This window comes from Notolepis coatsorum (genome assembly GCF_963971535.1).
Source record: "Notolepis coatsorum genome assembly, chromosome: 7".
NCBI lineage: Eukaryota > Metazoa > Chordata > Actinopteri > Aulopiformes > Paralepididae > Notolepis > Notolepis coatsorum.
In genome coordinates, this window is record NC_140171.1 from 126924493 (window position 1) to 126936603 (window position 12111).

General features: G+C 42.4%; 1 protein-coding gene across 1 annotated transcript in view; it reads left to right on the forward strand.

Annotated features, from left to right (window-relative positions):
- The window catches only part of rhbdl3 (rhomboid, veinlet-like 3), a 213737-nt gene that overhangs the window by 103046 nt on the left and 98580 nt on the right, over positions 1-12111 (forward strand). Inside the window, exon 3 of the mRNA XM_084318088.1 lies at positions 3250-3408. Coding sequence (XP_084174214.1) covers positions 3250-3408 — 159 coding nt within the window. The remainder of the gene's footprint in view (positions 1-3249; positions 3409-12111) is intronic.

Sequence of the window (12111 nt, forward strand, 5' to 3'; positions counted from 1 at the left end):
CCGAGTTGGTGTGTGTTTTGAATTCTGAGGGTAACTGTTATAGTAGTGTGGGGTATACGGTGGACGTCGTTGCAATGAATTGGGCGGAACAGAGTATTTTAGGGTCATTTTTAGTACATTATCATGAGATACTCCGCTCGGAAACGAGGCTGGCTATGGCTAATTAGCTTGCACGGCGCTATTTTACAGGTTACCTGCCGAGTTGCTGTGTGTTTTGAATTCTGAGGGTAACTGTTATAGTAGTGTGGGGTATACGGTGGACGTCGTTGCAATGAATTGGGCGGAACAGAGTATTTTAGGGTCATTTTTGAGTCATGAGATACTCCGCTTGAGATACTCCGCTTGCTTTGGCTAACTGCTAACGTGCGCGGACTGATGACGACATCAACTCGACTCTCGAGACATTCACAGCAGCAAAACAAGTCAGCCCGCGTATCGGCGCCGGGCATAATAAGTTAATTAAACTTGACAGACATTATATCGACGATAATTATCGATATCGAGTTATATGAAAATAATTTTATAATTTTATCGCGATAACGTTTTTGGTCATATCGCCCAGCCTTAATCTAGCCCTGTAATGTTATAATCTATTCCTGTAATGTTATAATCTAGCCCTGTAATGTTATAATATAATCTTGTAGTGTTATAATCTAGCCCTGTAATGTTATAATATAATCCTGTAATGTTATAATCTAGCCTAGGGCTGGGCGATAAAACGATAACGATAACTATCGCGATAAATTATTTCCTCGAAATAAACATGAAACGTGGTCGCAAAGTTTCGATATATCGATTTTCCAAGCTTGGATATGAGCACACGCACTAACAACCAATCAGTGAAGGAGATAGCGGAAGGAGACCCGGAAGGAGGCGCGGAGGTAGGACTCAGTAAACAAGGCTGGCTATGGCTAATTAGCTTGCACGGCGCTATTTTACAGTTTACCTGCCGAGTTGGTGTGTGTTTTGAATTCTGAGGGTAACTGTTATAGTAGTGTGGGGTATACAATGGACGTCGTTGCAATGAATTGGGCGGAACAGAGTATTTTAGGGTCATTTTTAGTACATTATCATGAGATACTCCGCTCGGAAACGAGGCTGGCTATGGCTAATTAGCTTGCACGGCGCTATTTTACAGGTTACCTGCCGAGTTGCTGTGTGTTTTGAATTCTGAGGGTAACTGTTATAGTAGTGTGGGGTATACGGTGGACGTCGTTGCAATGAATTGGGCGGAACAGAGTATTTTAGGGTCATTTTTGAGTCATGAGATACTCCGCTTGAGATACTCCGCTTGCTTTGGCTAACTGCTAACGTGCGCGGACTGATGACGACATCAACTCGACTCTCGAGACATTCACAGCAGCAAAACAAGTCAGCCCGCGTATCGGCGCCGGGCATAATAAATTAATTAAACTTGACAGACATTATATCGACGATAATTATCGATATCGAGTTATATGAAAATAATTTTATAATTTTATCGCGATAACGTTTTTGGTCATATCGCCCAGCCTTAATCTAGCCCTGTAATGTTATAATATAATCCTGTAATGGTATAATATAATCCTGTAGGGTTATAATCTAGCCCTGTAATGTTATAATCTAGTCCTGTAATGTTATAATCTAGCTCTGTCATAGTATAATCTAGTCCTGTCATGTTATAATCTAGCTCTGTCATAGTATAATCTAGTCCTGTCATGTTATAATCTAGTCCTGTAGTGTTATAATCTAGTCCTGTAATGTTATAATCTAGCCCTGTAATGTTATAATCTAGCCCTGTAATGTTATAATCTAGCCCTGTAATGTTATAATCTAGTCCTGTAATGTTATAATCTAGCCCTGTAATGTTATAATCTAGTCCTGTAATGTTATAATCTAGTCCTGTAATGTTATAATCTAGCCCTGTAATGTTATAATCTAGTCCTGTAATGTTATAATCTAGCCCTGTAATGTTATAATCTAGCCCTGTAATGTTATAATCTAGTCCTGTAATGTTATAATCTAGCCATGTAATGTTATAATCTAGTCCTGTAATGTTATAATCTAGTCCTGTAATGTTATAATCTAGCCCTGTAATGTTATAATCTAGCCCTGTAATGTTATAATCTAGTCCTGTAATGTTATAATATAGCCCTGTAATGTTATAATCTAGTCCTGTAATGTTATAATCTAGCCCTGTAATGTTATAGTCCTGTAATGTTATAATCTAGCTCTGTAATGATATAATCTAGGCCATTTCACACTCACAGTTGAACTGATAGCTGCTTCTCACACACAGATTCAGCCAGATTCCTATATTCTTCTTAGAGACACAGAGTTCCGGTTCACTGCCACTCATCTGAAGTAGAATAGCTGTCCATCATACTAGAGCTGATTGAAGGTCTGTAATAAGAGTCTTTTCTCATCGTAATGGCATCGTCTGGTCAGAGCTGCAGCACTCTGGATGACAGACACTGAAAACCTTAGAGATGTCTCACTCGTGTTGCCAGGTCAACCACCAAAGCTTTTCCTGTTCCAAATTATACTGTCACTCAACTTCAGCTCGTCGAACAGTGTTGCTTTTGATCTAATTGCTGTAAAGATGTCATTATTGACACATCTTTTTCAACTTTTTCCATTCAGGTGTCAAGTTTAATCACAGTGTTTTTTATGGTTGCAGTATAAATACAGAGGACATTCCATATCCACCACCCCCACCCACCCCCTTATTTTGCTTTTCAGTCCTTTGCATATCTCCAGTGGTCTTTAGTCATTTGAATATCTCTGGTGTTTTCCGGTTCCGATGATTGAAGGGAAACAGCCGGTGGTTAGATGAGGCCCACGCCGTCACCTCAGAGTCCATTCTAAAGACGGTTCCAAAGCCTCATTTCGACAGCTGGGCTCCTTTAGGGCAATTAGAAAGTAGTTTAAACTATGAACAAAACAAGACGCTTGGTACTGTTGAATAGTCTGCACTGTGAGATACTGACCTCATAGAGTTCCTAATGTTTTAATATGCATCTGGTGCTCATTTCGGTGTGTCCGTATAACATTGTGGAATGTGTGTTTTTTTTCCTATTCTGTTCTATTCTATTCAAATACCAGGGACCATGATGGAAATAACAAGTGCTTGCATTTTATCATGTGTTTTATCCCTTGGATGATGTCTCTAATCCACAATAAAATCAATCAATCAATCAATTCTACTACTAGCCGACGCCGACGCTTACAAACATGTGTGTGTGTGTGTCTGTGTGTTTCTATCTGCAGTATGACCCAGACAGTTCGGGGTTCATCAGCACAGAGCGGTTCAGGGACCTGCTGGCCACCCACGGCTCGGAGCTCGACCCCCACAAGCTGGAGGTGCTATTGGCCCTCGCCGACGGCAACGCAGATGGCAGGATCTGCTACCAAGACTTTGTCAACTTGGTAAGATGTTTTAAAACATTACAGTGCTATTGACATTATAGATATTAGCATCATTGTTTTTGCAAAAGCAGCTCGGTGGACAGAGCAGCGGTGAAGCGGCAGTGCGGTGAACATGGGAACAGTCTTTCATGTTTCACTAGTCATGATGGAACATCTCTCCCCATTTGGGGTGTTTGGGGGACTGACCTATTGTACTTATTTTATGCCTATTCTTAAGTCTGCACGTTTACATTGCATTACTTTTATTGTCTTTTATACCTATTCTTATGTCTTATGCATTGTTTTTTATTCTGTCAATTTTGTGCTGATTTTATGCCAATGCTCATTTTATACTAATTGCTGTGGGGCACTCTGGACTCTGCATGTATGAAAAGTACTATATAGATAGTTATTAATATTTATTATTGTTATATTGTAGAAATGTGTGCATTGAAATGTCTGTAAAGTCTCGACAACATTGAAAATGAGGGTGACCTCAATTGTTTTTTTGAGAATATCTCAGCTCTACATCCCCTATAAGTGGCTTTTGATGAAGAAATTACTTGCAGTCTAGCGACAAATTAAATTCCCCCTAAAGTTCACTGAGGTTCCTCTTTTAGTTTGCCATTCACAGTGAAAGGTGTTTAACTTGTAAGAATGTATGAAACAATTTGCAGTCACTCACCGTACCATCTATATTATTCCCTCAAGCAAGTCTTCCTCACTGCCTCTCTCACTGTCTCATTTCTCTCTGTCTCACTGTCTCATTTCTCTCTGTCTCACTGTCTCATTTCTCTGTCTCACTGCCTCTCTGTCTCACTGCCTATCTCACTGTCTCATTTCTCTGTCTCACTGCCTCTCTGTCTCACTGCCTCTCTCACTGTCTATCTCACTGTCTCATTTCTCTCTGTCTCACTGTCTCTCTCATAGTCTCATTTCTCTCTGTCTCACTGTCTCTCTCACTGTCTCATTTCTCTCTGTCTCACTGTCTCATTTCTCTCTGTCTCACTGTCTCATTTCTCTCTGTCTCACTGTCTCATTTCTCTGTCTCACTGCCTCTCTGTCTCACTGCCTCTCTCACTGTCTCATTTCTCTGTCTCACTGCCTCTCTGTCTCACTGCCTCTCTCACTGTCTATCTCACTGTCTCATTTCTCTCTGTCTTACTGTCTCTCTCATAGTCTAATTTCTCTCTGTCTCACTGTCTCATTTCTCTCTGTCTCACTGTCTCTCTCATAGTCTCATTTCTCTCTGTCTCACTGTCTCATTTCTCTCTGTCTCACTGTCTCTCTCATAGTCTCATTTCTCTCTGTCTCACTGTCTCATTTCTCTCTGTCTCACTGTCTCTCTCATAGTCTCATTTCTCTCTGTCTCACTGTCTCATTTCTCTCTGTCTCACTGTCTCTCTCACTGTCTCATTTCTCTCTGTCTCACTGTCTCATTTCTCTCTGTCTCACTGTCTCATTTCTCTCTGTCTCACTGTCTCTCTCACTGTCTCATTTCTCTCTGTCTCACTGTCTCTCTCACTGTCTCATTTCTCTCTGTCTCACTGTCTCATTTCTCTCTGTCTCACTGTCTCATTTCTCTCTGTCTCACTGTCTCTCTCACTGTCTCATTTCTCTCTGTCTCACTGTCTCATTTCTCTCTGTCTCACTGTCTCTCTCACTGTCTCATTTCTCTCTGTCTCACTGTCTCTCTCACTGTCTCATTTCTCTCTGTCTCACTGTCATTTCTCTCTGTCTCACTGTCTCTCTCACTGTCTCATTTCTCTCTGTCACACTGTCATTTCTCTCTGTCTCACTGTCTCTCTCACTGTCTCATTTCTCTCTGTCACACTGTCATTTCTCTCTGTCTCACTGTTTCATTTATCTGTCTCACTGCCTCTCTCGCTGTCTCATTTCTCTCTGTCTCACTGTCTCTCTCACTGTCTCATTTCTCTCTGTCTCACTGTCTCTCTCACTGTCTCATTTCTCTCTGTCTCACTGTCTCATTTCTCTCTGTCTCACTGTCTCTCTCACTGTCTCATTTCTCTCTGTCTCACTCTCTCTCTCCCTGACTAATTTCTCTCTGTCTCACTGTCTCATTTCTCTCTGTCTCACTGTCTCTCTCATGGGAGCTTGAACTATTGACCAAGGAGGACAGTGGAGACATTTTGGAATGGATTAAATTGTGTGGAAGACAAATGAGGATGGGGAGATGGTTGTGTGTGAAGAAGAAACCCATCTGTCTCTCTCTCTCTCTCTCTCTCTCTCTCTCTCTCTCTCTCTCTCTCTCTCTCTCTCTCTCTCTCTCTCTCTCTCTCTCTCTCTCTCTCTCTCTCTCTCTCTCTCTCTCTCTCTCTCTCTCTCTCTCTCTCTCTCTCTGTCCCTTCTTGTCTATTGGTCTTCCTTCAAAGCAGTCCATTGTCCGGTGTAGTGGGCTGAATATGGGGGATGCGGAGACAGTTGTCAAAGAGCTTGTTTACTATTGGTCCATTCTGATCATGTGACTGGTCAGGGGTCGGGTGTGGAACTACCAAGTGGGAAAGAGGAATGAGGAGCATGTTTTCTAGAGTGTGTGTGTGTGTGTGTGTGTGTGTGTGTGTGTGTGTGTGTGTGTGTGTGTGTGTGTGTGTGTGTGTGTGTGTGTGTGTGTGTGTGTGTGTGTGTGTGTGTGTGTGTGTGTGTGTGTGTGTGCGCGTGCATGCGTGTGTGTGCACGCATGTGCTTTCTTAGCTGCTATTGTCCCACTGGCCCCCCCATGGCTCATATATTCACTGGCAGCCAAAACAGAAGCTATTGAGAGAGAGGGAGAGAGAGAGAGAGAGAGAGAGAGAGAGAGAGAGAGAGAGAGAGAGAGAGAGAGAGAGAGAGAGAGAGAGAGAGAGAGGATGAGTGCAGGTTAGACAGATAGATGGATGGAGAAAAGAGGATGAGTGCAGGATAGACAGAGGGGGAGTTATTTGTTTGTTTTGCCATCTTTACTTTGCACCACAGCTCTCTATCTAGTAGGCTATGGGCTTCTCTATCTAGTAGGCTTATCTGTCTAGTAGGCTATGAGCTTCTCTATCTAGTATGCTATGGGCTTCTCTGTCTAGTAGGCTACAGGCTTCTCTATCTAGTAGGCTTCATGCTTCTCTATCTAGTAGGCTACAGGCTTCTCTATCTAGTATGCTACAGGCTTCTCTATCTAGTAGGCTTCATGCTTCTCTATCTAGTAGGCTACAGGCTTCTCTATCTAGTAGGCTACAGGCTTCTCTATCTAGTATGCTACAGGCTTCTCTATCTAGTAGGCTTCATGCTTCTCTATCTAGTAGGCTACAGGCTTCTCTATCTAGTAGGCTTCATGTTTCTCTATCTAGTAGGCTTCATGCTTCTCTATCTAGTAGGCTTCATGCTTCTCTATCTAGTATGCTACAGGCTTCTCTATCTAGTAGGCTTCATGTTTCTCTATCTAGTAGGCTTCATGCTTCTCTATCTAGTAGGCTTCATGCTTCTCTATCTAGTAGGCTTCATGCTTCTCTATCTAGTAGGCTTCATGCTTCTCTATCTAGTAGACTACAGGCTCCTCTATCTAGTAGGCTTCATGCGTCTCTATCTAGTAGGCTACATGCTTCTCTATCTAGTAGTCTACAGGCTTCTCTCTCTAGTAGGCTACATGCTTCTCTATCTAGTAGACTTCATGCTTCTCTATCTAGTAGGCTACATGCTTCTCTATCTAGTAGGCTTCATGCTTCTCTATCTAGTAGGCTACATGCTTCTCTATCTAGTAGGCTTCATGCTTCTCTATCTAGTAGGCTTCATGCTTCTCTATCTAGTAGGCTTCATGCTTCTCTATCTAGTAGGCTACAGGCTTATCTATCTAGTAGGCTACAGGCTTCTCTATCTAGTAGGCTACATGCTTCTCTATCTAGTAGGCTTCATGCTTCTCTATCTAGTAGGCTTCATGCTTCTATATCTAGTAGGCTTCATGCTTCTCTATCTAGTAGGCTATGGGCTTCTCTATCTAGTAGGCTACATGCTTCTCTATCTAGTATGCTATGGGCTTCTCTATCTAGTAGGCTTCATGCTTCTCTATCTAGTAGGCTATGGGCTTCTCTATCTAGTAGGCTACAGGCTTCTCTATCTAGTAGGCTATGGGCTTCTCTATCTAGTAGGCTTCATGCTTCTCTATCTAGTAGGCTACATGCTTCTCTATCTAGTAGGCTACATGCTTCTCTATCTAGTAGGCTTCATGCTTCTCTATCTAGTAGGCTTCATGCTTCTCTATCTAGTAGGCTACAGGCTTCTCTATCTAGTAGGCTACATGCTTCTCTATCTAGTAGGCTACATGCTTCTCTATCTAGTAGGCTACAGGCTTCTCTATCTAGTATGCTACATGCTTCTCTATCTAGTAGGCTACAGGCTTCTCTATCTAGTAGGCTACAGGCTTCTCTATCTAGTAGGCTTCATGCTTCTCTATCTAGTAGGCTACAGGCTTCTCTATCTAGTAGGCTTCATGCTTCTCTATCTAGTAGGCTACAGGCTTCTCTATCTAGTAGGCTACATGCTTCTCTATCTAGTAGACTACATGCTTCTCTATCTAGTAGGCTTCATGCTTCTCTATCTAGTAGGCTACATGCTTCTCTATCTAGTAGGCTTCATGCTTCTCTATCTAGTAGACTACAGGCTTCTCTATCTAGTAGGCTACATGCTTCTCTATCCTGTAGGCTACAGGCTTCTCTATCTAGTAGGCTACAGGCTTCTCTATCTAGTAGGCTACAGGCTTCTCTATCTAGTAGGCTACAGGCTTCTCTATCTAGTAGGCTACATGCTTCTCTATCTAGTAGGCTACATGCTTCTCTATCTAGTAGGCTTCATGCTTCTCTATCTAGTAGGCTATGGGCTTCTCTATCTAGTAGGCTTCATGCTTCTCTATCTAGTAGGCTACATGCTTATCTATCTAGTAGGCTTCATGCTTCTCTATCTAGTAGGCTTCATGCTTCTCTATCTAGTAGGCTTCATGCTTCTCTATCTAGTAGGCTACAGGCTTCTCTATCTAGTAGGCTACATGCTTCTCTATCTAGTAGGCTACAGGCTTCTCTATCTAGTAGGCTACATGCTTCTCTATCCTGTAGGCTACAGGCTTCTCTATCTAGTAGGCTACAGGCTTCTCTATCTAGTAGGCTACAGGCTTCTCTATCTAGTAGGCTACAGGCTTCTCTATCTAGTAGGCTTCATGCTTCTCTATCTAGTAGGCTTCATGCTTCTCTATCTAGTAGTCTACATGCTTCTCTATCTAGTATGCTATGGGCTTCTCTATCTAGTAGGCTTCATGCTTCTCTATCTAGTAGGCTTCATGCTTCTCTATCTAGTAGGCTACAGGCTTCTCTATCTAGTAGGCTTCATGCTTCTCTATCTAGTAGGCTATGGGCTTCTCTATCTAGTAGGCTTCATGCTTCTCTATCTAGTAGGCTATGGGCTTCTCTATCTAGTAGGCTTCATGCTTCTCTATCTAGTAGGCTACAGGCTTCTCTATCTAGTAGTCTACAGGCTTCTCTATCTAGTAGGCTACATGCTTCTCTATCTAGCAGGCTATGGGCTTCTCTATCTAGTAGGCTTCATGCTTCTCTATCTAGTAGGCTATGGGCTTCTCTATCTAGTAGGCTACATGCTTCTCTATCTAGTAGGCTTCATGCTTCTCTATCTAGTAGGCTACATGCTTCTCTATCTAGTAGGCTTCTCTATCTAGTAGGCTACATGCTTCTCTATCTAGTAGGCTACATGCTTCTCTATCTAGTAGGCTACATGCTTCTCTATCTAGTAGGCTTCATGCTTCTCTATCTAGTAGGCTACAGGCTTCTCTATCTAGTAGGCTTCATGCTTCTCTATCTAGTAGGCTTCATGCTTCTCTATCTAGTAGGCTTCATGCTTCTCTATCTAGTAGGCTTCATGCTTCTCTATCTAGTAGTCTACAGGCTTCTCTATCTAGTAGGCTACATGCTTCTCTATCTAGTAGGCTACATGCTTCTCTATCTAGTAGGCTTCATGCTTCTCTATCTAGTAGGCTTCATGCTTCTCTATCTAGTAGGCTACAGGCTTCTCTATCTAGTAGGCTATGGGCTTCTCTATCTAGTAGGCTTCATGCTTCTCTATCTAGTAGGCTACATGCTTCTCTATCTAGTAGGCTTCATGCTTCTCTATCTAGTAGGCTACATGCTTCTCTATCTAGTAGGCTTCATGCTTCTCTATCTAGTAGGCTACATGCTTCTCTATCTAGTAGGCTTCATGCTTCTCTATCTAGTAGGCTACATGCTTCTCTATCTAGTAGTCTACAGGCTTCTCTATCTAGTAGGCTACATGCTTCTCTATCTAGTAGGCTTCATGCTTCTCTATCTAGTAGGCTTCATGCTTCTCTATCTAGTAGTCTACATGCTTCTCTATCTAGTATGCTATGGGCTTCTCTATCTAGTAGGCTTCATGCTTCTCTATCTAGTAGGCTACATGCTTCTCTATCTAGTAGTCTACAGGCTTCTCTATCTAGTAGGCTTCATGCTTCTCTATCTAGTAGGCTATGGGCTTCTCCATCTAGTAGGCTTCATGCTTCTCTATCTAGTAGGCTATGGCAGGGTTCCCACGGACCTGGAAAACATGGAAAACATGGGATTCATGGGATTCATTTTCCAGGTATGGAAAGGCATGGAAACTGAGCAAAAGTGACCAATTACATGGAAATAGAAACCGTTGTCCTGGAAAATTGTATTGGATGATGTGTAATAAAATTTAACTATTGAGCACAGAATTAACATGAGTTTATAAAAACCCTTTACACGTGAACAGCTTTTACTGTAGATAGAAATGGATGATCCCATGTTGTAGAGCATGCTCTTGGCATCCTATATGGTATATTGGATGTTGGAATTTGATGCAGGCAGCTTGGTGAGCCAATGGAGCCTTGGCATCTACAGTGAAACTTGAGTGAAACTTCTTATGCAAGTTTATCCTCAAATGTAAGTAGCTGTGTTTTAACTGTGTGGTAAACCTGGGTTTATCAACGTTAGTTAGTAAGCAGTGCAATCTTGCTAACTAGCTAGCCAACGTTAGCTCTCATAACGAGCCAGTTAGCCAGCGCCAGGTACAGTAGCTAGCCAACGTTAGCTCTCATAACGAGCCAGTTAGCCAGCGCCAGGTACAGTAGCTAGCGAACGTTAGCTCTCATAACGAGCCAGTTAGCCACCGCCAGGTACAGTAGCTAGCCAACGTTAGCTCTCATAACGAGTCAGTTAGCCAGCACCAGGTACAGTAGCTAGCCAACGTTAGCTCTCATAACGATAACCAGTTTGATTTACAAAAGCTTTTACAAACGCTTTTACAGAGTAATAGTAGGGGTGAAACGATGCAACCTCACAACGATTAATTTCGATTATGATTACGAGGAGTTGAGAAGAGTAGGAAAAGAAGACAGGAGCGGCCACGAGGGGAGGTGTGGAGAGAAGAGGACAGGATGAGATAGGAGAGGAGTGGAAGAGAGAACATAATCCCAGTGCTCATGTGTTCCAGTTCAATAAATTGTTGTTCATCTACAGCTTGTTGCATTATTTCATGCATTGATATTATCAATAAGACATAATCTCTAAGCATTTACAATGTAGACTTGACTGGTACATCTTTTAAATCAAGTAAGTAGTCAGGTGTCCTAGGGGGTTGTGTGTGTGAGGGGAGGGGGGGCGCGGATGGGGGCGGAACACTTCAGGGGCCTATAGATCATCACTTAATATGGTACCTGGAAAATCAGGAGGTAGTATGGAAAAAAAATTCAAGGCAAGCGTGGGAACCCTGTATGGGCTTCTCTATCTAGTAGGCTACAGGCTTCTCTATCTAGTAGTCTAAAGGCTTCTCTATCTAGTAGGCTACATGCTTCTCTATCTAGTAGGCTATGGGCTTCTCTATCTAGTAGGCTACCTGCTTCTCTATCTAGTAGGCTTCATGCTTCTCTATCTAGTAGGCTACATGCTTCTCTATCTAGTAGGCTTCTCTATCTAGTAGGATACATGCTTCTCTATCTAGTAGGCTACATGCTTCTCTATCTAGTAGGCTACATGCTTCTCTATCTAGTAGGCTTCATGCTTCTCTATCTAGTAGGCTACAGGCTTCTCTATCTAGTAGGCTTCATGCTTCTCTATCTAGTAGGCTTCATGCTTCTCTATCTAGTAGGCTTCATGCTTCTCTATCTAGTAGGCTTCATGCTTCTCTATCTAGTAGTCTACAGGCTTCTCTATCTAGTAGGCTACATGCTTCTCTATCTAGTAGGCTACATGCTTCTCTATCTAGTAGGCTTCATGCTTCTCTATCTAGTAGGCTTCATGCTTCTCTATCTAGTAGGCTTCATGCTTCTCTATCTAGTAGGCTACATGCTTCTCTATCTAGTAGGCTTCATGCTTCTCTATCTAGTAGGCTACATGCTTCTCTATCTAGTAGGCTACATGCTTCTCTATCTAGTAGGATATGGGCTTCTCTATCTAGTAGGCTTCATGCTTCTCTATCTAGTAGGCTACATGCTTCTCTATCTAGTAGGCTTCTCTATCTAGTAGGCTACATGCTTCTCTATCTAGTAGTCTACAGGCTTCTCTATCTAGTAGGCTTCATGCTTCTCTATCTAGTAGGCTACATGCTTCTCTATCTAGTAGGCTTCATGCTTCTCTATCTAGTAGGCTACATGCTTCTCTATCTAGTAGGCTTCATGCTTCTCTATCTAGTAGGCTACATGCT